This window comes from Protomyctophum parallelum (assembly GCF_964188405.1).
Source record: "Protomyctophum parallelum genome assembly, chromosome: 19".
Classification (NCBI taxonomy): Eukaryota; Metazoa; Chordata; class Actinopteri; order Myctophiformes; family Myctophidae; genus Protomyctophum; species Protomyctophum parallelum.
Window position 1 is genome coordinate 41,789,011 of NC_139717.1, and position 27,500 is coordinate 41,816,510.

Here is a 27,500-nt window from a genome sequence, read left to right on the forward strand (position 1 = left end):
AGATATTTGTGTACCACACAGGACAGAAGGTGTAAGAAGGGGCTGAAAGCTGAGGGCCCCCGTGGCCTGCTTGCTGGGGCCCCGTGGGAGCCTGGCCCGCATGGGGGGGGCCCGGGGCCACACATGCAGCATGAGGGGACCGACAGACCAGTGTTGATTTCGCTACGATGCAAAAATGTCGACTACATTTTTTCACAGCCAAAAACCAAATAAAAACTAAGCTATGACAACTAAAACTGAGACAATAACAAACGTTTTGTCGAAATTAAACATTTCAGATGACTAAACTATGACTAAAAGTAAATGGAATTTAATTCAACAGACTGTATGACACTAACTAAATCAAAAAACGTCAACACTGAAGCGGACAGACAGAGGGCAGAAAGGAGAAGAGGTACGCCACAGTGACAGACAGTGACTGGACAGAACCTGAAGGGGGTTCATCACCACAGTTCACCCTCACAGCAAGCCAGTGAGAGCTCCCTACACACGGTATGCATGTGGGTACAGATAGATACAACATTAAAGGCTCATTCAAGGCTTTTGTTTTTTTTCAATTTTTTTTTTTGCTGTCGTCCTTTTCTCAGAACATCAGTGAGTCAATTATGAAAAACCGACGAACAACAACACATCAGAGGAGACACTCAGAAGGCTGGAGGACATGGAGGACACACAGAGGAGACACTCAGAGAAGGCTGGAGGACATGGAGGACACACAGAGGAGACACTCAGAGAAGGCTGGAGGACATGGAGGACACACAGAGGAGACACTCAGAGAAGGCTGGAGGACATGGAGGACACACAGAGGAGACACTCAGAGAAGGCTGGAGGACATGGAGGACACACAGAGGAGACACTCAGAGAAGGCTGGAGGACATGGAGGACACACAGAGGAGACACTCAGAGAAGGCTGGAGGACATGGAGGACACACAGAGGAGACACTCAGAGAAGGCTGGAGGACATGGAGGACACACAGAGGAGACACTCAGAGAAGGCTGGAGGACATGGAGGACACACAGAGGAGACACTCAGAGAAGGCTGGAGGACATGGAGGACACACAGAGGAGACACTCAGAGAAGGCTGGAGGACATGGAGGACACACAGAGGAGACACTCAGAGAAGGCTGGAGGACATGGAGGACACACAGAGGAGACACTCAGAAGGCTGGAGGACATGGAGGACACACAGAGGAGACACTCAGAAGGCTGGAGGACATGGAGGACACACAGAGGAGACACTCAGAGAAGGCTGGAGGACACACAGAGGAGACACACATACAGTCACACAAGGAGGGACACTGGGTAGCTCTCATTTAGGGCTGTTCCATTTTGCCAAAAAAAAAAAATCCAGATTCTTTTTCCTCTGAAAACTCGATTTTGAGGTAAAATACATTGTCTAAAATATGTTGTCCAACCTTAAACAAACATTAAACGAACATTAATTCGGTGTCGGACTCAGGCTTATTATGCGTTAGAAGGACAGGACTGGGCTGGACTCCCCCCCCCCCCCCCGCCCCACCAGTGTAGGGCTCTAATGAGCGAGATCCTTACCGTAATTCAAAACCCTAATTAAAGTGGGTTTTCAGATTAATTATTTTTTGATTTAAAAGTGATTAATCGCCCAGCCCTACTTTGATTATAGCCTGTTTAAGCACACAACCTGTGGGCTTCCCACATGTTTACTCTCAGTCTAATGACATGGCATAGTTAGTATAATTAGTATAGTGCAGTATGACTTGCTTGGTATGGTATAACATGGCCTCCAATATGGCCTACTATGGTACGGAATAACCCATTATGGCCTCCTATAGGTTAAACTGAACGTGATCATAATACATAATGGTGATACAAGAATGATCATAGAATAATCACAGCAAAAAATAAAGAACTACCCATTGTCCCATAGGAGAAATACAACAGAGTAGAGTTGGAGCAGGAGGATGGAGTGTTGAGGAACAATAAAGTAAAACCACAGAAGGGAAAGAAGAGAACTAGAGAGAAGCTGAGAAACGACTGTGAATCAATCAGAGACAGAGAGAAGAGACGGCGTCAGACAGCTAACTGTAGAGGGAGGGATAAATAAATATGGACAGAGAGACTGAGAGAAAGAGAGAGAGAGAGGGGAAGACAAACAAACAGACGAGCGAAAGGAAACACAGAGTTCAAACACGACAGAAAAAGAGAGATGGAAACAAAATCGTCCGATAGCGAGGCAGAAGCAGGGAGACACGGACGGACACACAGGGACAGAGACGCATGGACAGACGGGACACATAGGGACAGACACATGGACAGACGGACGACAGGGACAGAGACGGTCATGCCATGTTCCCCCCGCCGCCCGCCCATAGGCCTCCTCCCTCCTCGCTCTACCTTCATGGGCGCCAGCTGGATGGGCGTGATGTACGACGGGTCCACCATGGGCTTGGGCCGGTTGGCGGTGTCCGCCAGGAGGCTCTGCCATTGCTGCGGCAGCCCGGTGAACTTCTGCTCCCGCGCGTCGAATCCCGTGTGCACGCGGTGCTCGAAGTTCGACGGAGCCGAGATCTCCAGCCGTTTCTTCTTCTTGCCGAACATGCTGGAAAACCCGGGCAAACCTGGCGACCCGGCAAGAAAGAATCACACACACAGAGAGAGAGAGAGAGAGAGAGAGAGAGAGAGAGAGAGGGACACTGTTATCCACTTTGTACTTTGACATAGCGTAGGATTAGTTCAAATGGCCAGCGTGATGCATTGTGAGAGCCTGTAGAATTATTGAACCAAAATGATGTCAAAATGATGTCTGGTTCAAAGTGGAATATACGGACATAGGACAACATACATAAGACATAATTGCAAGAAACTTAAACATCCATTCTCACACAGGCACACACACACACACACACACACACACACACACACACACACACACACACACACACACACACACACACACACACAGGAGAGAGCTTTCATTTTTCATATTTTATTTAATTTGAACATTTATTCTTACACATCATTTATCATTTAGATACTCAAAGAGTCTCTTTTGAGTCTCCTACCGGAAACACACCGAACAAAAAAAGGAATAATAAAACATTGATAGAATATAAGACATATTTTGGGTGAACTACTCACTTTAATTTGAATATTTATTCATATGGGTCATTTATGATTTAGATTTATTTTGTCAAATAAAGCATTTTTAATGTATAGCTCCTGTTGTTTACAGCACACCTTACCTACATACACATATCGCAATGCACATACTGTACACACACACACACACACACACACACACACACACACACACACACACACACACACACACGTTTGTGCACACACCTCTCAATTCAGCCATGACAATCATGTTACATACGACGCGCAATTTGCGTTGACACACCAAAAAAAAAAAAAAAGATTTATACAAGCCATCAAATGCTGGGTTTTTTATGTGGTTTTGACAAGTTAAAAGCAACACTCAGTAACACCACCACTGTCTCCAGCTTTTTATGAGATGTGAAGAGAGAATTCAGCATTTAGCATTTCATTAACATCAACAGCCAGCTCTCTAACGATGCCAGCTGTCTGTATATAACCAAAAGGAATCAATCTCCATTGCTAATCCTCTTTCGATATCAACCAGGTTCCCTTTTTTATCTCTAAAGACAGTCATCTCAAGTCAGTTCCAATATTGTGAGGATGATCTCATCATCAGTGGTGGAAAACGTACTCACGTCTTTCACTCACATGGAACAGCATCAATACCCGATTGTAGAAATAGTCGGTTGCAAGTACAAGTTCGGTATTAACCCATTCTGAACGGGCACCCATTTTGGTGTTGGCATCGTGTTATGCTTTAGCTATTGAAAAATAGCAGATCTACAAGCTCGTATCGCGCCACCGAGTGGCGCGATACGAGCTTGTAGGTCTGCTATTTTTGAAAAATCGAAGACACTTTTAGAATCTGATCTCAGGTCAGAATGGGTTAATCAGACCAGTGTGTGTCCCAGGGGGGCAGTCAGCCAGATATTTCGTGAAGCCTCATTTGAAATCGGTAGTTCATATAATGGCCTGTTGTGGCGCTGGACTGGACCCAAAAAGCCCCATAGCTCCATAGAGGCCCATGTATTTTGGCCCAACTTCACCTAGACTGTATTACCTTAATAAACATGGTCATGAATACTTTCTTCTTCCAGTCACTAGTTTAAAGTCTCATTTCTAATGTCATAATATTCTTTTTGAAAATTATGGTCCCATTAATTAAAAAAATGACCATAAAGAAAAAAAACCATCGCGTATGTTCTGAGGGGCGTGGCTACCGTTACAGTCTATGATCGGGATTCCCCTCCCACTCGAGTCAAAATAAAAACCAACGGAGAAGAAGAGGGGGAAGTCCCGCCTCGTTGTCTGGGCAGCCAATGGCCAGCTGGTCCAAAACGGAGCCAGCCAATGGCCAGCTGGTACCAAACGGATCTAGAAAGATGGCGACTTACAGTGCAGGAATAACAGGCTTCATTTTACGTCCATGTTAGACCCGGCGAACGCTTTGTCCATATTTTTTACAGTCTATGGTGTGTCCAGTGGAAAACTGAATCTGATCTCAGGTCAGAATTGGTTAAAAATGTAGTTATGTTTTCTACCTACCTAACCTATAGCACACACTGGTGGTGAGTCATGACTCATGAGACAAGTACAGGTGGGCCTTTGGGAGTTTGACTTGCCCTTTGGAGTGCTTTGGGCACAAAATGAGTGAACCCATTCTGACCTGAGATCAGATTCATACGAGGTTTCCACTGGACACCCACTGGTCTGATTAACCCATTCTGACCTGAGATCGGATAAAAAAAATGTCAGTCGTTCTTCGATAAAAAAAAAAAATAGCAGACCTACAAGCTCGTATCGCGCCACTCGGTGGCGCGATATGAGCTTGTAGATCTGCTATTTTTCAATAGCTAAAGCACGACATGATGCCAACACCAAAATGGGTGCCCGTTCAGAATGGGTTAAAACAACCACTGACCTGTAATACAAATGCAGTTATCTTTCTACATAATGTTCATGAAGAATCCAGTATAGAGGATACAGTTCTGCAAACACATCTGTTAGAATGACAACTTATAGCTTTATTGATTGGGGTTCGAAAGAATATTTATCAGATTTTTCATTTCAATGTGAATGCCCACTGCAAACGTCTGTACAGATTTTATAGATCTTGGTGACAATACTATTTTAACCTTCTAGAGCAAAATAAATGATTAGCTGGTAATTTTTTTGTATGGTGACATTGATCTGTAGGATCAATCAATTTTGTCTCGGATCAATCACCCCTGAAGGTATGATGTGGCATTTGTAATGACACAAACTCTATCGTCGTTTTACCTTATAAACATCATTTACGATTGTAATGTTTTTGAAAGACAAGACATTAGATTGCAAATGCCTACAGACTAAAGTAACAGCCCATTCAGCATAGCTATTATTAGTCTAATAACGTGAATAATGTTAAATAAGGACATGATATCTCGATAAAGAACGTAAATTATGACAGTGCCATTCCGTGCCGTGTTTTTCCTATTTCCCTACAATAACAACGTCTGCAGCCTCTGCAGACATCCAGGGTGTTGGAGCCAGTTTTATGTTTTCTTTATTCTTATCACTTCTTTCATAATATCAAATATTGTTTTGGAAAATAATGTTATAATTTGGATTATTAAAAGCCTCCAACTCTAATTAGAAACCCTGGTATGTCTGTGTCATGTCAATTTAGTGAGCCCCGTTGCACTTCCTTTATAATTTCTCCCCTTCAAAGTAAAAAGGTCCTCTGCGGTGATTCTGGAACAGTTAATTGTAACTTGTATTTTTGTTTTGAAAGGCTCAGTGGGAGAGGAAAGTGGGGTAGCCTGTTTAAGGTCTCTTGACATGCCTTTTGGGAACAATGGAAAATGTTTGGTGAAGCTGGGAAGGCATACAGTTTTTGACCTTACTTACATACATACTTATTTATTTCTTTTTCGAGCTATTCATTTTGGACTTTTTCGTTTTGATTATTCAAGTGGACTTTTGTGGAACATGATAAATATTTTAATTTTAAATATCAGTTGAATTACAATTCCTCTCTGCACCTTTTTTCTGTTGGATATGGAGTACGAGTCAAGACACCCCAGGGCCCTCACCATGTCGAATGCCTCTACACATCTAAGTCAAAAACTACTGCTTGGACACAATCAGGAAATTAAAGAATGGAACTAATGGAGAAATGGCGAATGGAAAAGAATCAATTCAAGGAAAGGAACAAATGGAGGAATGGAAAATGGATTCAATGATCAAATCAAGTAAAGCAAATATGGATTATCTTCCTGGGATTTAAAGCACAAATGAACGTCGGGGGGATTTCCGGCATTTTTAAAACAATTCCATTCATGCATACAATATGAACAACGGCACTCATGAAATCTCTCAAGATCCTATGAGCAATTAAAACTTTGAACCCACATTGTTTGGCACGTGCTGCAATGCATTTACGAGGGATTTACGGTCAAATCCGTTCAGCCCACATTTTGATAAAGGAGGCCCAATGTATGCATAGTACGCCTGCTGAGTCATGTTGAGAGCACTGTGATTGGCTGTGAAAGAACCCTGTTGTTTCTCACTGCTCTGAGTAAACAACATCCTTCTTTCTGTTGTCTCTCTGTCTGTCTGTCTGCCCCCCCCCCCCACACACACACACACACACACACACACGTGCACAGATTTCTCAAATAAGGATGTCAGCACCAACACAAACTATAAGAATTAAAAAAAATCACATCATTATACAGTACATCACACTCCGTGATCAGCCAATCGGCTGAGCACATTCCATGCCCATACAGGCACACAAAGCTGTGTATACCGTAGAAGGTGAATGGGCCTGATATAGCACCACCATGAGGCTTATTTTAACATTTTTGAGGCATTTCTTCCTCGGCCATGTGGGAATGTGCAAGCAAACATTTCACGGAAATCACAGGATTGCGTTCATGATTTGAGGCGTTCTGTACGAAACGGACTATAATCCTGCACACTTTGGAAGCCAATCTTAAGACAATCAGGTGGAATATGAAAGATCGGACAGATCCGTCTTGATCCGTGTACCGATGTGCGCGACGTCTGGACGGAATATGTAGGAGTAATATGAAAAAAGAGTTTTGCAAAAATCTGCCTCTAGAGTCCTGGAGGTGCTACAACAAGCCAATCAGACAGATACAGGGTAGAGGAACTGCTCTGGCATCCAGGACGTGTGTGTGCACAGTTTCGCTGCGATCGGGCTAACTGTGGCGGTGATTAGCTGCTCACAGACAGACAGATGCGGACACACCGACAGATAGACAGACAGACAGACAGACGCGGACACACAGACAGACACACAGACAGACACGGACACACAGACACATGCCTTTGGCCTGGCGAAGACAATAAAGTGCATTACCGGTACTATGATCACTGCACAATAACCCATTTTGGCCGGGAACCCATTTTGGTGTCGGCATCATGTCGTGCTTTAGCTATTGAAAAATAGCAGATCTACAAGCTCATATCGCGCCACCGAGTGGCGCGATACGAGCTTGTAGGTCTGGTATTTTTGAAAAATCGAAGACACTTTTAGAATCTGATCTCAGGTCAGAATGGGTTAATAATTAAACTGTCAGGATGTAATAGACATTTTTAGAATCTGATCTCAGGTCAGAATGGGATAAACGGCATTGCCAATATGATCACAGTACAACCAACGAGCATTACCCAGTGATATGAGGCTCAGCCCTGGGACAAAAGGATGCAGTCAGGGGGCCCCCCCTGCCAGAGAACGCTGCGGTGATATAGGACAATAGCCATTATGCATGGCAGCCCAGAGGTGTTTGAGTTTAGGCAATTCTGACCTGAGATCAGATTCATACGAGGTTTCCGCCGGACACACACTGGTCTGATGAACCCATTCTGACCTGAGATCAGATTCTAAAAATGTCAGTCGCTCTTCGATTTTTCAAAAATAGCAGACCTACAAGCTCGTATCGCGCCACTCGGTGGCGCGATACGAGCTTGTAGATCTGCTATTTTTAAATAGCTAAAGCATAACATGATGCGGACACCAAAATGGGTGCCCGGTCAGAATGGGTTAGGCATCAGACTGTTGAGATGGTTTGATTGGGTTTTTAATGTGCTTGTTCAGTTCGTTCAGAGACGTGTATTTGGTCTGGATAAATTATGGTTATAGGAAGTTGGCAAATGAGACTGCACTTGCAAAATGAATACTGGAAGATTGCCACTGACTCTGCACTGAACCAAGGATTAGTATTTAAATGGAAGATAACATCTCAGATTAAAATATATATATATATATTTGTCAAATATGTTTGATAGAATCAGTTTGGCTTTGGTCAACTGGACAGAATCACTTTATGTTTTGGTCAAAAACATTGACTGAAATCCATTGTCGTTGTTAGAGGTCAGATACATAATGAAATGTTGGCCAAAACTGATACCAATTACTGAAACCGGTGCTGAAGCCAATGAAAAATAATTCCAACGGCCACATCCAGACGACCACGCTGTACTCGCATCTTATTGAACGTTCACATTCAAACACTCTACCTTCTACAGTAGCGAATGAACCAACCAGCAGAAATGCACTTCCCCATCTCTCTCTCCTTATCCATTCAACTGCTGCTGAGCTTGCCAATCATCTGTCCTTACTACACCGCAAACACGTGCCAACAACACTTTCCCCTATTGGCTGACGGCCAGCGAACATTCTTCATAAGGTTGTCCGTTCGACCCCGTTACTATTTCCAGAGTCTCCCAGCAAAGTGTCCTCTGTGAGATGAAACAGTGTTGTGAACGTCCGCTCGCTGATGAGAAATGACATTCGCAAAATAAAGAGGACGGGACACTAAGGCAAGTCTTGAGGTGAAAAGACGAGCCCTGGGCTTCTCAGGGTGCCTCGGACAGCCTGTCTGGTTGACGGGTTCACTGTGGAGCACAACGTTAATGTCCCGCTGTTACCAAAAAGCTGCCGTAAGCTGGAATCAATTCAAGTGTTTAGTAAATATTGACTACAGGGCTGCCTTTGGCATTTGTTGCAGGGAAACACACACACGCACACGCACACGCACACACACACACACACACACACACACACACACACACACACACACACACACACACACACACACACACACACACACACACACACACACACACACACACTGTTCAATAGCAGCTGGGATCTCACAGTTACACTAGACAAAGTACTACAGATATTGTACTGTACAGTACATGCATACTGCATGTGCAATTGCATAGAAAGCTTTCGCCATGCTATCTGTCCTCTTCTACTCATAGTTGTTTTAGGTTAAATAATATCTCCTTTATTGAACCAGGAAGTGAAATCTCTTTTAACCCATTCTGAACGGGCACCCATTTTGGTGTCGGCATCATGTTATGCTTTAGCTATTGAAAAATAGCAGATCTACAAGCTCATATCGCGCCACCGAGTGGCGCGATACGAGCTTGTAGGTCTGCTATTTTTGAAAAATCGAAGAGCGACTGACATTTTTAGAATCTGATCTCAGGTCAGAATGGGTTCATCAGACCAGTGTGTGTCCGGCGGAAACCTCGTATGAATCTGATCTCAGGTCAGAATGGGTTAAAAGGGAGACCTGACCAAGACAACAGCAGCAACTAGAAGAAGTGCCCCTCGGGGCACAGGTCTCCACCAGCATTGATATTTGGAGACAGTACCCTATCATTCCACCACACCCACATCAACACCACCATCCGATCCGCCTACTTCCACCTCAGAAACATCAACCGCCTCCGCCCCTCCCTAACTCCCCACAGTGCCGCTATCCTGGTTCACTCTCTTGTCACTTCCCGCCTGGACTACTGTAATTCCCTTCTCTTTGGTCGCCCCCCACAAACTCCTCCATAAACTCCAACTAGTCCAGAACGCTGCTGCCCGTATTGTCACCAGAACCCCTGTCATCAGTCACATCACCCCCTGTTTTACACCAACTCCACTGGCTCCCTATCAAATACCGTATCCTCCTCCACACATTCAAGGCCATCCATAACCTCGCCCCCCCCCCCATACCTGTCTGACCTTGTCCACGTCAATATCCCCACCCGGTCTCTCAGGTCTGCCTCCTCCCTCACCCTGAAAGTCCTCCCAGCCCGTCCGTCTCTCCACCATTGGGTCAAGAGCCTCCAGCCGCTCTGCCCCTCACCTCTGGAACTCCCTCCCCCCTGACATCAGAAACATGGACTCTATCACCATATTTCAAACTCACCTCAAAACCCACCTGTTTAGGCAGGCCTATCTATGACTCTGTGTGACGTTCTGCTGCAAGCTGTGCCCTAGTTTATTTTATTTTTTTCTGCTTTTAACTGTGTTCTCGTACTGCTTTTAATCTGTACGGCGACCGTGAGTGCCCTGAAAGGCGCCTTATAAATAAAATGTATTATTATTGTTATTATTATTTAAAAAAAAGGACTAATATAAAAAAGTGTTTCCTTGGGCTGTAGGGAGTGTGCACATGAGGTTTTGGGCATACAAATCTTTATGCAGATCAGTGCATGTAAAGACGTGACTTGGCCTGTTATAGCACCACCACGAGGCTGATTTAAAAAATGTCAAGTGGCATTGCTTCCTCGGCCTAGTGGGAATATGCGAGCACAGTTTCACTGCACTCAGGCCCTGCGTTCATGATTTGCAGCATTTTGTACAAAACCACTTCTAACAGTACTTCAACTACAAAGCCACTTCTGAAAACTTTGGTAGGCAATCTTAGCCAATAAGTGTAGAATCGGAGAAATGCAACAGAACTCGTCAGAGATCATGTGCACCGATTTGCATGAGATTTGGATGAAATCTGTGCGAAATGTTATAAAATGTTATAAAATGTTATAAAATGCTATAACTGGGAGATGTGGAAAACGCATCGAAAATGTTTTGCCATGGCCTCTAGGGAGTGTGCATACAAAGTTCTACACAGATCGGTGCAGTTATAGGTAAAAACGGGACTGTTATAGTACCACCGTGATTTGGAAAAAAATTAAGTGGCATGTCGCCCTCTGCCTAGTGGAAATGTGCGTGTATAATTTCACGGAAATTGCACACTGTTCAGCACTAGCGGCGGTGGCTCAGGGGTAGAGTGGCCGGAAGGTAACCACAGTGTTGCCAGTTCGAACCTGGGCTCCCCAGTGTTTTCAGAAAAAAGAGTGTTCTGAAAAACTTCAAATATTCATATAGCTAGCAGCATCTTTTCTTTTTGAATACTGTGTACATACTGTACAGAACCCCAAAATGGGTTCCCGCCCGGAAGGGTTAAAACACCAAAAGGGGCTCCCGCCCAGAACGGCTTGTCCGGAATTCTCCTTTAATCAGACCAGTGTGTGCCCAGTGGAAACCTCGTATTAATCTGATCTCAGGTCAGAATGGGTTAGCCACAGTAGACCACCAGCCACAGTAGACATGTACGTCAAGTAGACTTGACGTACATGGTGGTATCTTGGGAAATTAGATTTTTTTTAAGGCTAGCAGGACTTAAATCTTCCAGGCCAAGACAAAGAGTGGCAAAGCATCACTGGGGAGGCAGTGGCTCAGGGGGTAGAATGACCAGATGGGAACCTGCAAGGGTTCGAACCCGGGTTCCCCCTGCAGAGTTAGTGTCAAAGTGTCCTTTGAGCAAGACTCTGAACCCCTAATTGCTCCCGATGTGCAGATTGGTGCCTTGCACGCGTTCCTCTGGCATCGGTGTATGAATGTGTGTGTGAATGGGTGAATGTAATGCACAATCTCTGTAAAGTGCCTTGGATAAAGGCGCTATTATAAATGCACCATTTACCATAACTCACATGCTACCCTGGATGGGGAGTTGTACCACACACACACACGCGCACACTGCAAAGACACAATTGTCATTCTGCATGGCTTTTAGGAGTACAGTTCTCAGCACACAGCTGATGAAGACAGTCCCTGCAGGTTTTTAGAGAGATAGGGACCTCTGGGAGCTGCCACAGAGGGACTACACTACGGTAGTTAAAACACACAAGTCCTCTTGGCTGGAACACAGCTGTAACCCCTGAGCTTTAATTTAACGGGCACTTTGTGAAGTATGAAACTGATGTGTGGAAGGTTACTCCCCCCAAACAGGAGCAATGTCACCGTGATGAGGAGCATTCCAACATGATAATCTATTGCCAAGAGACACTGACTCTGTCATTTAAGGTGAGCGGGCCTGTAGTTGGTTAACATTGACTTGGAATGTGTGTGTGTGTGTGTGTGTGTGTGTGTGTGTGTGTGTGTGTGTGTGTGTGTCTCTTTCTATCTTTGGGTGGGGGAGAAAAAAAAGACAAGGAACATCCTGTACACTGTACAGTGAGGAGGACAAGAAGGCCCTTTCTCCTTTCAAAATCCTTCATGAGTAATGTTTCGGGAACAAAGACCATGCCTCAAACACACCTTCTATTTCTGTTCCGACCTTTTTAACCGCTTTCAACTTGGGCATGACAAAACGTTCATGAAAGACTGTGACGCGACGGGATGCATACAGAGAGCCTCGCGACTTCACAGCAGTGTCCCGGTGCCCCCTGGCCTGAGTGTGGAACAGACTGTTTTCCACGTGCCCCACAGGCTCCAGCCATTTGCTGAGCCGCGCTCGACTTCACTCACCCATTTGTTACCTCCTCATCCTCGACAAGAGCAACCAAACCACACCATACGTTCAATCCACTCACCCCGAATTCATCCCCGATCCTCAATCCCAGATTCATCGGCCCTCTTTAATCCTCAACCTCATCCTCTCAGCGCTAATCATGTCTTTCAATATAGCCAAACAAGTGTCATTCTGTAGTGGCGTGGTCTGTGTTAGTCAATAAGTAATTAAAACCGAACGTGTGTTCGGGAGGGACGGCGTGTATTCACTTACAGTGGTTCAGGTTGGGCCAGTAGAGTTTTAATGATCAATCAATAAATCAATTGTGTTGTTCTTCAAAGGATTTAAAGAGAAAAAAAAAAAAAGAGTCAAGACATTGACATTCTTTAACATATTAATGGTGGCCACTGGCCTACTTGGAACGATGCAAGTTGGAAATGCCCCACCCAGTTATTATGTCTGTGTCCCTTTTATGCCCATATATGGAGTTTCGAGAACGGTTTCCGAGTTACGTGGATATTGGATAACAGACGTACACACGCACGTACACACAGAGACTTGGTGCATTTATTTATAGATAGATTATTATTCATTATTTCAGGGGCCAACTTGTAATATCCTCACAGACTGAGGCCCAGTCCACAGGTTGGGATGTATATAGAAATGTGTGTTTGCACTGTATGTACTGTATTATGCACATGCATACACACACATGTTTATACTGTATAGTATGTGCATGCGTACACACACATGGGACTGTATGTTTCTGACTGTATGTATCCGAGTGCACGGCTGAGCACCTCTAAGGACCTACAGTATATAGAACAAGTAGGGTTATGTAAAGCTCTCGTGAAAAACACCCTGCACTCCACTCCAGTGTCTGTGACACTTTAAAGGCAGTGCACATATTCTTTGTGAGCGAGGCCATTTTGCAGGGCTCCGTTTTACAAGGTAAGGTCGTCGTCGACACCGCTTTCCACAGTGAAGGTTTATGAGAAATACTTAACACAGAGCGCACACTTCCTATTTATGTTAAAATACTCCTGTCTGGGCAACCCGGGTGGCACAGCGCTATAATGTTCCTGCTCACACTGTGGGAGACCGTTGTTCGATTCCTGGAGGGAATCTCTCTCTCTCTCTCTCTCTCTCTCTCTCATTAGCAGGCAACAGCCTATCCCTCTCTCTGTTTCTGGCGCCCCCTACTGGTACTCATAGGCATGAGGTGCTCATTAACGTCACATACATAGGTGAACACATACATAGGCGGACACGGACATTGCTGGTTGTAGGAGTGGTTGCACCACTCAAAAAAAACTTCCATACTCTCCTTCATTGTTCTCCGCCTTATGGGCAGCAGTGGTCTAAAGGATGGAGGAGTGCCCTTGTTGACGGTAAGTTGGTTCGATTCCCCTGACCGCCAGTGACCGGCAGGAACATCTCATCCAACACCGCTGAAGTACCCTTGAGCAAGGCACTGAAGAACCCCCGAATGCTCCAGTGGAGCTGCTCAGTGGCCAACAGTGTTATTATTAGACTGTGGTTGTACTGGTCAACGCCAAGGTTTTAATCCATTCTGACCGGGCACCCATTTTGGTGTTGGCATCATGTTATGCTTTAAGCTATTGAAAAATAGCAGATCTACAAGCTCATATCGCGCCACCGAGTGGCGCGATACGAGCTTGTAGGTCTGCTATTTTTGAAAAATCGAAGAGCGACTGACATTTTTAGAATCTGATCTCAGGTCAGAATGGGTTCATCAGACCAGTGTGTGTGTCCGGCGGAAACCTCGTATGAATCTGATCTCAGGTCAGAATGGGTTAATCTGCGTGTTTCTATGAGCAGGCATTGCTGAAAATGAGCACTTGCTCATGCTCAGCTACCACCCTGGGTAAAAGAAAAGGCGATTTTTATCATGTGTTCATGTATACATTTTGTGTAGCAAAAGGCTGATACACACCTCAGAAGGCTAGTGACAGGTGCGTAGGGCAATAGAGCACACATTAAAATCAGAGCAGTCTGAAGCGAGTGGTGCAACAGCACCCCCTATAGGTACTCTTAGACCTTCATCAGGACAGACAATTGTCTGTCCTGATGAAGGTCTAAGCGACCGAAACCTCGACCCAATAGCCCATTCTGACCGGGCACCCATTTTGGTGTCGGCATCATGTTATGCTTTAGCTATTGAAAAATAGCAGATCTACAAGCTCATATCGCGCCACCGAGTGGCGCGATACGAGCTTGTAGGTCTGCTATTTTTGAAAAATCGAAGACACTTTTAGAATCTGATCTCAGGTCAGAATGGGTTAATAATGAAACTGTCAGGATGTAATAGACATTTATAGAATCTGATCTCAGGTCAGAATGGGATAAAGAGCAACATTTTGGCGAGTGTCTGACAGTGTGCGGGACCTCTTCCTTGTATACGTCTTGCGTAACAGTGTTGTTTTCTCTTGCATATCTTTTTTTCGCTCCAGTATATCATGCCGTGCAGCACTTTAGTCAACCGTGGTTGTTTTTAAATGTGCTTCATGAATAAATACAATTGACTGGACTCGACGTGACAATTTCTGTCACTGCACTATAGCAATTCCTATACAGGTTGGTCAGTGCAACCGGCAGGGCGCGGAAACTGGGATGGATGGCATGTTACTCCAACACCTGTAAACTCCTCCCTGTAAACAGGTAGTATAGCGGCTGGCAACTCTGAGTGTATCGGAGGAGACATCTCTACAGCCTCCCCAAGACTAACAAGTAGGGGTTGGCAGAGACAGGGACAAAACTGTACTGTACACAGGAGGGGGATTGGCAAGGAAAGAAATCGATTGACACACAGGCTACAGTGCAGACGTAATCACGTGTGACGTGAGCACACGATGGTCACTCGTGCGCACACGCACGCACGCACGCACGCACACACACACACACACACACACACACACACACACACACACACACACACACACACACACACACACACACACACACACACACACACACATGCGCGCGCACACACATTCAGGTACAGGGCCCTCCTCTCCTCTCAGGAGGACAGAGATCCTGACTCCCAGGCTGCTTTCGTCTCCTGACCATCTGTCTCCATCTGAAGCTCTGCAGGCACTTCCTTCCCCCTTTCGTCCAACCGACACCAACACTCTCCTATACACATACGTTATCTCCCTGCAAAAACCTCTCCAAATTACACCAAAAATAGACACGCAATGCAAAACCCTGCTCACAACGTGTCGGCAGTGTTCTTTTTGTGTATGCTATAGACCTGTCAATGCCCGTCGGCCACCGGCCTACTTGAGAACGATGCAACTTGGGAACCTAATAATACCCGTTGTCAACATAGCACCCGTTTTAACCCATTCTGACCTGAGATCAGATTCATACGAGGTTTTCCACTGGACACACACTGGTCTGATGAACCCATTCTGACCTGAGATCAGATTCTAAAAATGTCCGATTTTAAAAAAAATGGCAGACCTACAAGCTCGTATCGCGCCACTCGGTGGCGCGATATGAGCTTGTAGATCTGCTATTTTTCAATAGCTAAAGCATAACATGATGCCAACACCAAAATGGGTGCCCGGTCAGAATGGGTTAACTATCTGTCTGTGTCCCCTTTGTGCCCATACTGTATTATGGAGATCTCGCATCCGTCTGTCTGCCTGTGCCCCGAAGAGTGCAAACTGACTGTAAAACGTGGACTGGTTAAGTAATCAATTGGCAGGTGTGGGGTTGCCATGGCAATCAATTGGCTGAGGCAGAGGCTGGGAATTGCACATGAGGTGAGGGGACTTGGCCTCATTATTAGGTCCACTGGCAGAGCCTGACCAGAGCCTTTTGTGCTGTATATCTGGACAACGGCGCTATGCCACCGACTCAAGGCCCCGTACTGTGGGGGTGTGGAACGCGTGTGTCAAATTTGAAGTCGGTGGGGCCAACGGTTCTCGAGTTACGTGCATTACAACCGTACACCCACACACACACACAGACAGAGATGTGGCACATTTATAGTTAGATTTATAGTACGTGCGCGTACAGTATGTGTGTGTGTGTGTGTGTGTGTGTGTGTGTCATTGTGTGTGTGTGCAATACACGGACATGTTTGTGCACACATGCATGAATGCACTGTACGATATGCATCTGTATAAGCTGATGCACTCGGCTATTACTGTATGTGGATGTGAGTGCAGTCTTGAATGCTCATGCTCGACTGTATGTGTGTTGTGTGTGTGTGTGTGTGTGTGTGTGTGTGTGTGTGTGTGTGTGTGTGTGTGTGTGTGTGTGTGTGTGTGTGCTGTACTGTACTGTATGTTGGTGTGCATGTGTACTACAGTATGTATGTGTCTATTTTGGGCACCCTGCTTTGCTGCAGCACGGCTGCTAGCGGGCTATAGTGCACCCTCTTATTGCTTTAGCGCGTTTGTTGAAATAGCACGTCACATTAACCCATTCTGACCTGAGATCAGATTCATAACGAGGTTTCCACCGGACACACACTGGTCTGATTAACCCATTCTGACCTGAGATCAGATTCTAAAAATGTCAGTCGTTCTTCGATTTTTCAAAAAATAGCAGACCTACAAGCTCGTATCGCGCCACTCGGTGGCGCGATATGAGCTTGTAGATCTGCTATTTTTAAATAGCTAAAGCATAACATGACGCTGACACCAAAATCGGTTCCCGTTCAGAATGGGTTAAAACATGCTTTTTTTTGTATATATTTTGGGACACAGAGCATTATCTGATGCACAAACATGCTAGAAGACGTCATGCATAATTCACTTAATGCAACATGAGAGGAACACAAATTCCTTTTGAAAAACAAGTGGAGATGCATGCACGCACGCACACACGCACGGCACGCACACAGACACACAGACATGACACAAAGTGGTTTGTATTACTTGATGATTACATTGATTCCCAAACCCATGAAATGTACATCCATACAGGCCCGATGGCCTGTATGGATGTACAGGCCTGTACTCCGCAACCCCAGTATTGGTTGGCTGGGAGGGGATCCCATTTGTATAAGCTTGCCTTGGTACCCGCTTGCGTGGCCTGCGCCGCACTCATGGGACCGGACCTTAGACTTTTTGAAAAATGATTAGTGGACCTTCAGCATTTCGAGTTGAGGACCCCTTGCACTACGCCTTTAACCTTAACTTCTTCCTAAATGTAACCGTAGCAATTTAAACCCAAAACCGAAAACATCCTCACAAAACTAAAACACTCCTTACGAGGCAATTTCTTAATTCTAAACAATTCTAACGCAGTGAACAAGAAGTGATGGTCCATTTCTGCAGAGGCTATTCCACTGGAGAAGTGCTACTCCAAGTCTTCCATAATAGTGTTATTAAATATTAGAAATTGAACTACTCTCCAAACTATAAAGGAATCAAATATAGGTATGGTTTTGCACACTCGGATCATAATTAATGTTCCAATGTTGGAGCTCTGGCTCATGGACCAAGAACCAAAAATAACTGAACCGGTTCCCATTGGGAACCAACCGGTGGAAAAGGGGTCTCAGAGTTATAAACCCTTTAAGGGTCCATTTGGTTCCTAACTATCATTTAGCATGGGGACCCCCTGGAACTGCCTCTAGGACCCCTGGGGGTCCCCGGACCCCACTTTGAGAACCACTGCTCTAGCCCATTCTGACCGGGCACCCATTTTGGTGTCAGCATCATGTTATGCTTTAGCTATTTAAAAATAGCAGATCTACAAGCTCATATCGCGCCACCGAGTGGCGCGATACGAGCTTGTAGGTCTGCTATTTTTGAAAAATCGAAGAGCGACTGACATTTTTAGAATCTGATCTCAGGTCAGAATGGGTTCATCAGACCAGTGTGTGTCCGGCGGAAACCTCGTATGAATCTGATCTCAGGTCAGAATGGGCTAGATGACTCAACTGGTGAGAATAAAAAACAACACGGACGTGTGCTTCAGATGTCACTCCCTATAGATGTTCCACAGTGGTAAACAACATCACGTGACTCGTGCTGATGGAATGCTTCTCACCAATGTGACGCCCCGGCTCACTGTTTACAACATGCAGCATGCCTGTGTCATCATAACGCAACATTATAGAGCCTCTAGTTCAGTGGTTTTCAACCAGCGGTTGCAGGGGACCACCAGTGGTCCTTGAAAGGGGGTTCCAGGTGGTCCCCAGCTAAAATGATGGAGAGTTGAGGCTCATTCATATAGTCTGGATGTTCGCCGGTGGCGAGTAAAAACAGAGAGAAGGGCGGTGGCGGTGGTTTGCTCTTCACCGCGGCTCGTGACGTCATGTTGTGGTAAGGGGCCGATTCATACTCCTATTTTAGAGACGAATAAAAGTCGGTTCGGCGCTGTAGAGCCTACAATGTGACGTCATTTGAGGTTCGGGGGGGGGGGGGGGGGGGGTACCGTCCTAAAGTCGGCTCTTCGGTGCTACTGAAAATTTCTGACGAGCCGAAATCACTTCGGCACTACAGCGCCGAAACAGGGGTAAAATAGGAGTATGAATCGGCCCTAAGGTGGTCACCTCACCACAGAAAATCCAGACTATGAATAACACTTTAGCTACCAAATGGATCCTTTATAGATCTTTAACTCTTGAGGGTGTAAAATGAAAACAAATGGACCCTTATGGGTCCATTTGGTTTCATTTTACACCCTCGAGAGTTCCATTTTATTAAACATTAAGCATTAAGTTAATTCTACACAATTAGAGAATGTAGAGGAATTGTTGTTTTGATCGTTTGCCTGTTATCTCAATACAGCATAAAAATGTGGATATATTCTTTAATTCTGGGTCTGGAGAAGGTAAATGTCATCAAAGTGGTGGTCCGTGGCTCAAATGCCGAATGAATAATTGGCCTCGATATGAAAAGGGTTGAAAACAATTGCTCTCGTTATAGTCTAGTCGGAAGTCACGGCCAGTATGTGTTGCTATAGGGAAGCAAACCCAAATAAGCAACTACACGAAAACAGCAAAACCCAGAAAAACCGCAACCTGCAACTAACCAATATTTACAAGCGACTTTGCAGAAACACAAGGCCCATGTCGCTTATAATAAGTCAGCAGACTTGGCAACACTGGCCCTGATGTGATTAGCAGCAGAAGGAGAAGTTTCATCACAGAGCGTCAAACCGTTAACACAATTCTTACATACGACGCCTCAGGCCGTCTTAACCCATTCTGACCTGAGATCAGATTCATACGAGGTTTCCGCCGGACACACACTGGTCTGATGAACCCATTCTGACCTGAGATCAGATTCTAAAAAATGTCAGTCGTTCTTCGATTTTTCAAAAAATAGCAGACCTACAAGCTCGTATCGCGCCACTCGGTGGCGCGATATGAGCTTGTAGATAAAGTAGATAAGAATATTCAGAATTTTTCCTTCTTTTTTTTTTGTCAGTTCGCTTTTCGCTTGCCGTATGCTAACGCTCTGGGCAATTATTAGCATGCCGTTGACTCACATGTTAGCGCGGCGGAAAGAATGACTCGTATCTCCTAATCCAGGGCGCTCTCCGTGGTGATGAATGGACCGATATGCTGGCGCTTCATTTCTGCTCCTCATCCGTCTCTCCCGCAAAATATGAACGCTTTTTGGATCATATATCGTATGAATTAAAATGATCGGGATGTAAGCTCAACTTTGTAAAGTCAACTTTTTTAGGAAAGTGTTTCCGGTTCATGGCTTTCAGATTAAAAGCGATCAGACAACTCCGGCACCCCAGAGCTCCTATTTTGAAGCACTTCCTGCACAAAAAAAAATCACACCAGCAACGCCCAGGCTGAAAAATGGGTTACAAAATTGTCTGATAAAAAATGTAAATAAAGCAATTATAATCGCGGTTATGAACTCAATACCGCGGTATGCCTTAGAGTAGACAACCGTGATATTGCCGGAATTGCGGTTATTGCAACCCAGCCCAATCACACCACCTGCACGCCATCGGCTCTTACCTGGTAAAAGGCTAATGGTTTCTTTCAACCAATCAAAATGCTGCGGATAGGCCATAATAATAGCGAGGTCACCGTCCGCCTGACGGAATATCTGAGATCGAACGGATGTATCAGCCTTCCAGCATTCCTGCCGCCGCATTCCTGATAGAGCCGCTATGCGCTCCCATTGTGTCCCGTGTCAAAGTCATTAAGTCAACACATATCATAGTGTATATGCCGACTCCTTTGCACATCCAGGCCAGGCCTAAGCGCATCACAGTCGGCTCCCATGGGACAGAAAAAGTAGCCTAAAAAAAAAAGTTTTGATAGAGACATCCAGTAGACAAGCTGCAGCCTCTGGGTCAGTTCGTGGCAGCGGCGCTCACTGCCTAGCCCCTGTTATCCCATTCTGAACGGGCACCCATTTTGGTGTCAGCGTCATGTTATGCTTTAGCTATTGAAAAATAGCAGATCTACAAGCTCATATCGCGCCACCGAGTGGCGCGATACGAGCTTGTAGGTCTGCTATTTTTGAAAAATCGAAGAGCGACTGACATTTTTAGAATCTGATCTCAGGTCAGAATGGGTTCATCAGACCAGTGTGTGTCCGGCGGAAACCTCGTATGAATCTGATCTCAGGTCAGAATGGGTTATGACTGTCCTCTCTCTGCCCGGTGCGCGCTGATAAAACTCCCCATGCGAGGTACCTGATGCCACAGGAAAAAGTGCTGACGCTGGCAGACATGCTCCTGCATGGGGCACAGTCAGTCAGACAGGCTTAAGCCAGGGCCCGTCCCACTTTTCTTTTTTTTTTCTCCCCCTTTTCAAACAGCCAGTTCCACTCAGTATGAGCGGACACGTTCCAAACGGCACTCTCTCCGACCTTCGCTGTGTCCTCCCGGGTCGTCAACCTGTCATAGGCTGCTTGTCCTGCGGTGGCCGCCCCGGAACAATAACATCAACAACGACAACGGGAACAACAGGCAGGCGTGCATGTGTGTCCTCTGCTTCCATCACATCACATGCTGCCCTGGAATGGATGGGGAGGTCTACAATGCACACACAGGCATGCTACTACCACACACACACGCACGCATGCGTGCACACGCGCACAGACAGACAGACAGACACTGTACATACAGTATACAGGCGCAACTTACAGGCATGTGACGTGTACAGTCAGTTCCGTATCAAACTCCACACTTCCACAGACAGAAAGACAGAAACAGAGAGACAGAGAGAGACAGAGAGAGACAGAGACAGAGAGAGAGAGAGAGACAGACAGAGACAGAGACAGAGACAGAGACAGAGAGAGAGACAGAGACAGAGACAGAGACAGAGAGAGAGAGAGAGAGAGAGAGAGAGAGAGTGAGAGAGAGAGAGAGAGAAACAGCTGTTCCGGTTGGTGGTGGTGACAAAGTCTGGACGATTGCCGACACCGAGGGGACACTTGCAGTGACAACCAGAGGCAGACACTGACACACACACACACACACACACACACACACACACACACACACACACAACTGCCAATGCATATACTTATGAGGACATTTGACGAATTCCCACAGAATACATTCAGTCCCTGATCTCTAACACTAACCCAAGCCAGTCTCTTGAAAAGTGTCGACCTGTATTCAGTAATCTTCCTTGACTTTCAATCCTTGTAAGGACATTTGCTTTTCACAAAAATAGGAGTACAAGCGTACACCTGTGTGTGTGTGTGTGTGTGTGTGTGTGTGTGTGTGTGTGTGTGTGTGTGTGTGTGTGTGTGTGTGTGTGTGTGTGTGTGTGTGTGTGTGTGTCACAAACAGAAGCATTCATCTTCAACATTCTAGACTACTTTACACCTCCTCACACAGACTTACATTACATTTTACTGAGGGATAATGTGAGAAGCAGAGAGAGAGAGAGAGAGAGAGAGAGAGAGAGAGAGAGAGAGAGAGAGAGAGAGAGAGAGAGAGAGAGAGCGGGGCTGATGGAGAGATGGTATAGGAGATAGAGGGACTGCTGGTAAGCAGTGCTGGAGAGTTCAGTTCATTATTATTTTCGGATATCGGACACATGCAGCTTCGCGAAGAATCTCGTGGAAAGCTAGCCTCCATGTCGCCATCACTTGAGATACAGACACACCCCAGAGCCGGAAGAAGGCGTCTACCTTTACGGTGGAGGACATGCAAAGCTCCACACAGAAAGGTGGGAGATAATTTACTATCTAACCCATTCTGACCTGAGATCAGATTCATACGAGGTTTCCACATGGACACACACTGGTCTGATGAACCCATTCTGACCTGAGATCAGATTCTAAAAATGTCAGTCGTTCTTCGATTTTTTTTCAAAAATAGCAGACCTACAAGCTCGTATCGCGCCACTCGGTGGCGCGATATGAGCTTGTAGATCTGCTATTTTTCAATAGCTAAAGCATAACATGATGCCGACACCAAAATGGGTGCCCGGTCAGAATGGGCTAAACTGAAAGATGGATACAACGTATGTAACCTAGATACCATACCCTGATGGAAAATGCCTGTTTATTTTATTTATTTATTTTTATTATTTATTTATTTTTCTTCTTACTATGTTCATTAGTACTTTCAAAACTATAGTTTACTAATTACTTTTACTGTCTTGTACCGTCTGTCTTTGTTTTATTTGTCTTGTTCTGACCTTGATTGGGGGGGGAGGCGAGGGGGGGATATTTACATGTCGGATACAACAAAATGTACACGTGTTTTTTCATTTATTCATCAATAAAAATAAAAATAAAGTGTTAACAGTTTGACTGCGGAAAACGATTTATCAGACTTTTAATCAACCCCCCTTCACTGCCGAGATTGTTGTATTACCTTTAGAGCATACGCTGAATTATTTGGGCTTTTAATCCGCGAAAATCGAGCGAAAAAAGCTTCCGCCGTTTGTTATGAACGGCTGGACCACCCGCCATCTTGGTGCACCCGGAAGACGCAGCGCAGGAGCCTCCTCCATGAGGCGTTGAACCCCATTCGTTTACATTGGCCTCAATTTCCCAGAAGCCCTAGCAGCCCACAGCATGTGACGATTTCCGTTTCCTCATCAAAACAGATGCATCTACACTCTTTCTCTGCGGCGAAGACGGATTTTCTTTTTAATTATTACATTGCGGCGGATTAAACACATAAAACAAAAGTCGCGTATCTCCGATATGGCAGCGACATTAACCTGGAGTAATCCATTCAAAGCACGGAAACTGTTAAAAAAAAAAGAAAGGTGGGAGATTTTGCAGGAGCGGCCAACGCGGTGGCTTCAGAGCCTGCAGCACTGCAGACAGCAGGTCTGTGAGGGAAGGGACGACCCCGACTATATCCTCACCCAGGTTTAAATGCTGTCACCGGTGCGTTGCCGGACGCTATAGGCCTGTCACAATTATTACATAATCGCCTAATCGCAATTATTTGAGATAATCGCAATTGTTTTTGCATAATCACCAATTGTTTCCATGTTGTTCCATGGCCTTACATACATACTGTACATACATTCAAAAAAATTAAATCCAAAATAGCTGATCTGTGAGATTACAAGCTTGTAGATCAACCATTTCCGCTATTTTGTATTTTATTATTTTGGAAAGAAATGCAAATATAAAAAAATCAATGTCAGTGATTTCTTTGTATATTTAAGTATATTTAATATAATTAAACTGTTATTCGGTAATTATTTGTGTGAAAATTCATTGTCAACTTAACCCATTCTGACCGGGCACCCATTTTGGTGTCAGCATCATGTTATGCTTTAGCTATTTAAAAATAGCTAAAATAGTTAGCTCATATCGCGCCACCGAGTGGCGCGATACGAGCTTGTAGGTCTGCTATTTTTGAAAAATCGAAGAGCGACTGACATTTTTAGAATCTCAGGTCAGAATGGGTTCATCAGACCAGTGTGTGTCCGGCGGAAACCTCGTATGAATCTGATCTCAGGTCAGAACGGGTTAAATTTTGTAAGTGTGACAGTCCTACTGGACGTGCCCAAACGCAGCAGCCCAGGGCTCTGAACCTTACTGTGTGGCTGGTTCTCCTTTCTGAAGGATCTCTCACTCATCTCTCAGGCAGTGAGTGGAATACTCCACTCCTTTCCATGACCAACTCATTTATGCTAAGTTATCTGATGGCCTATTTCTGTCTCCACCATAAAGCAACCTAGCAAAACACCACGAAATACCCTTTGCCTTTTCAAACTATACAAAACATAAAAATAACACCTGTGTGAACTGAGCGGTGCAGGCTGTGTGTCTTTGTGTGTGTGTGTGTGTGTGTGTGTGTGTACTGTACTTTGTACTGTACTCTGTACTGTACTGTGCTTTTGTTATATTTAAAGTGGTCAGTGTGAAGCTCAACAGCTGCACTGTAGCCCTTTGGGCCAGCGGTATTGTCAAATACTCAAACAGACATAACATAAATACATACATAGGGACTGTTGGAAGTGGAAAAGGAGCAATTCCACTTTAACTAGTCTTCCTGGAAATAGAGAAAGTATATTCCACCAAGAGTACTCAAAAGTATTCAACCCAAAAAAGTATTTCTCTCTGGTGAAACCAGAGAGGTTAAAGACTCTGAAAGAAGTTGACACAGGAAACCGTGTAAAGCAAATCAGAACTTTAGTAAAGTCTTCGGTTCAATAGTTCGGTTCAATAGAAATGACAAGGCAGCAGGAGAGAGATTCTCCGTGCTGTAAGTGTTCAGAACCCCCGTTACATCATTTTGCACAAACATATATACTCGAAAACAGGTCATAGATACAGAATTCAATTGTCACATTGCAATAGGTTGATCGATGATTATCAGAGTACAGCGTCATGAGCGTCCGATTGTCTTAATCCTGTTTTTGACTTTTAATCAAGTCTTTGATTATAGGATTCTGTTGTTGACCCGTTATCTCATAGGGTGAGAGGGTGTTTTGATCCTCGTCTTTAGAGCAAAGTTTGTTTGTCAGGTCATGCGTCATATTTTTCCATCTGGAGAGGATGACAGCTGATAATAGAATTAATACCAAGCAAATATGGATATAGAATCACACTGGGTGACAGGGCAGTCCTGTCACCAAATACAAGGTCATTTTTAACATAGTAATAAGATGTGAGCAAATACCACATAAAATATCCAACAGGGACAGACACACATACATACAGTAGGGACAGACACACAGCTATTCATTGGAGCGGTTAGGCACCACTAAAGAAATCACACCCGAGTGAAGTGAGGGGCGCTAATATATTAAAGTGAAACGGTGACAAAACAAACATTAAATTATCTTTATAGTCGCACCGAAGTCCTGACGTCACCGTCAGTAGAGGGCGCCAGTCCACAGGTTTGTGTACTTTTTTGTTTGCATTGAATTTGCAGAGATTTTAGATCTCTTCATATAAGAACTGTGTTTGAAAAATAAACCGATCATCCCGGCCTTTACACTCATATGGATATGAAGCATCGACGGAAGGTGGAAATGTACAAATATACCCATGTGTTGACAGCTGGGCATGACTTATATTAGCAGCGACATTGCTTTCATATGTAGTTTCAAGGCTTTTGCGGCCAAATTAATTCCATTTTCTCCAGAAACTGGCTGTATCAAATATGAATGGACATCATTAACGACGCACAGCCACCCCCCTGACAGAAAGGCCGGGATGATCGGTTTATTTTTCAAACACAGTTCTTATATGAAGCGACCTAAAATACCCCTATGGGGATTTCAATGCAAATAAAAAAATACATGAACCAGTGTACTGGCGCCCTCTACTGAAAGTGACGTCAGACTTCGGTGCTCTATTGTTAATGGAATTTGGAGTTTGTGTTAGGAACAAGATGACATAAATGTTCCCTTCATTGTCAATGGCGTCTTTAAAACAAACATTGAACTAAAAACAAACATTAAACTCTCTTCATTGTCAAATGTCAATGGCGTTTTTAAAACAAACATTGAACTAAAAACATTAGAAATACTGAGAGAGAGAGAGAGAGAGAGAGAGAGAGAGAGAGAGAGAGAGAGAGGGCTGATGGAGAGGGCTGATGGAGAGATGGTAGGAGATAGAGAGAATGCTGGTATAGCAGAGGAAGTGTGGGAGTTGTTGGTTAACTGACACACCCCTCTGGCTCTCTGGGGATATAAATACACACATGCCTCTCTCTCTCTCTCTCTCTCTCTCTCTCTCTCTGTCATCCACTTGGTTACATTTGTACACTCTTGGAGCTTAAACTGTGCATACTAACTGTTGTGCATGTAAACATATATGCTGGATGTGCACACAGACTCGGCTGACTCACACACCCTCTCACGCACTTAATACACTTAATTTGAAGCTGATTTGAAGTCAACAAGTATATATTTAATTACATGGGCGTATATAAGTTTTACTTCTTCTGACTCCTTTTCGGATATGCTTAGAATTCTTTGTCTTTTTTCATTTGTTTCCTTTTGTTATATTTAAATGTATTTATTTTAATTGTTTTTCTTTGTAATTTTGAAAATGCAAAGAATTGGTCAGTTTGTATTTATTTGTTATTGGCATATTCGAAATAAACATGACAAACAAACAAAAACAAACACATCCACGCAATGCATGTGCTGAATTTAGGCACGCACTCACACACGTGCATGCACACGTGTGCAACTTTGGATTACAATTGACAATTTAGGACAGCAATCGTATGAATGCCACACAACCCTTGTCTATTTTTTGGTGCACAACACAGGTATAAACAAGCCATAAATCTAACCCTATCTCTAAATGCATAATCCTATAACCAATTATCTGTAAATCTCTTAATCCTTATCCAAACATTTTTTTTTTGTTCTCACAAGGTCCACTTCACAAATTATACTAGATATGTGGTCCTCACAA

The 27,500-nt window shown here is 44.6% G+C and overlaps 1 protein-coding gene across 1 annotated transcript in view; it reads right to left on the reverse strand.

Annotated features, from left to right (window-relative positions):
- pak5 (p21 protein (Cdc42/Rac)-activated kinase 5) overlaps nt 1-27,500 on the reverse strand; it is a 155,245-nt gene that overhangs the window by 87,283 nt on the left and 40,462 nt on the right. Inside the window, exon 2 of the mRNA XM_083791002.1 lies at nt 2,375-2,598. Within this exon, the coding sequence (XP_083647128.1) occupies nt 2,375-2,578 (204 nt within the window). The 5' untranslated portion in view covers nt 2,579-2,598. The remainder of the gene's footprint in view (nt 1-2,374; nt 2,599-27,500) is intronic.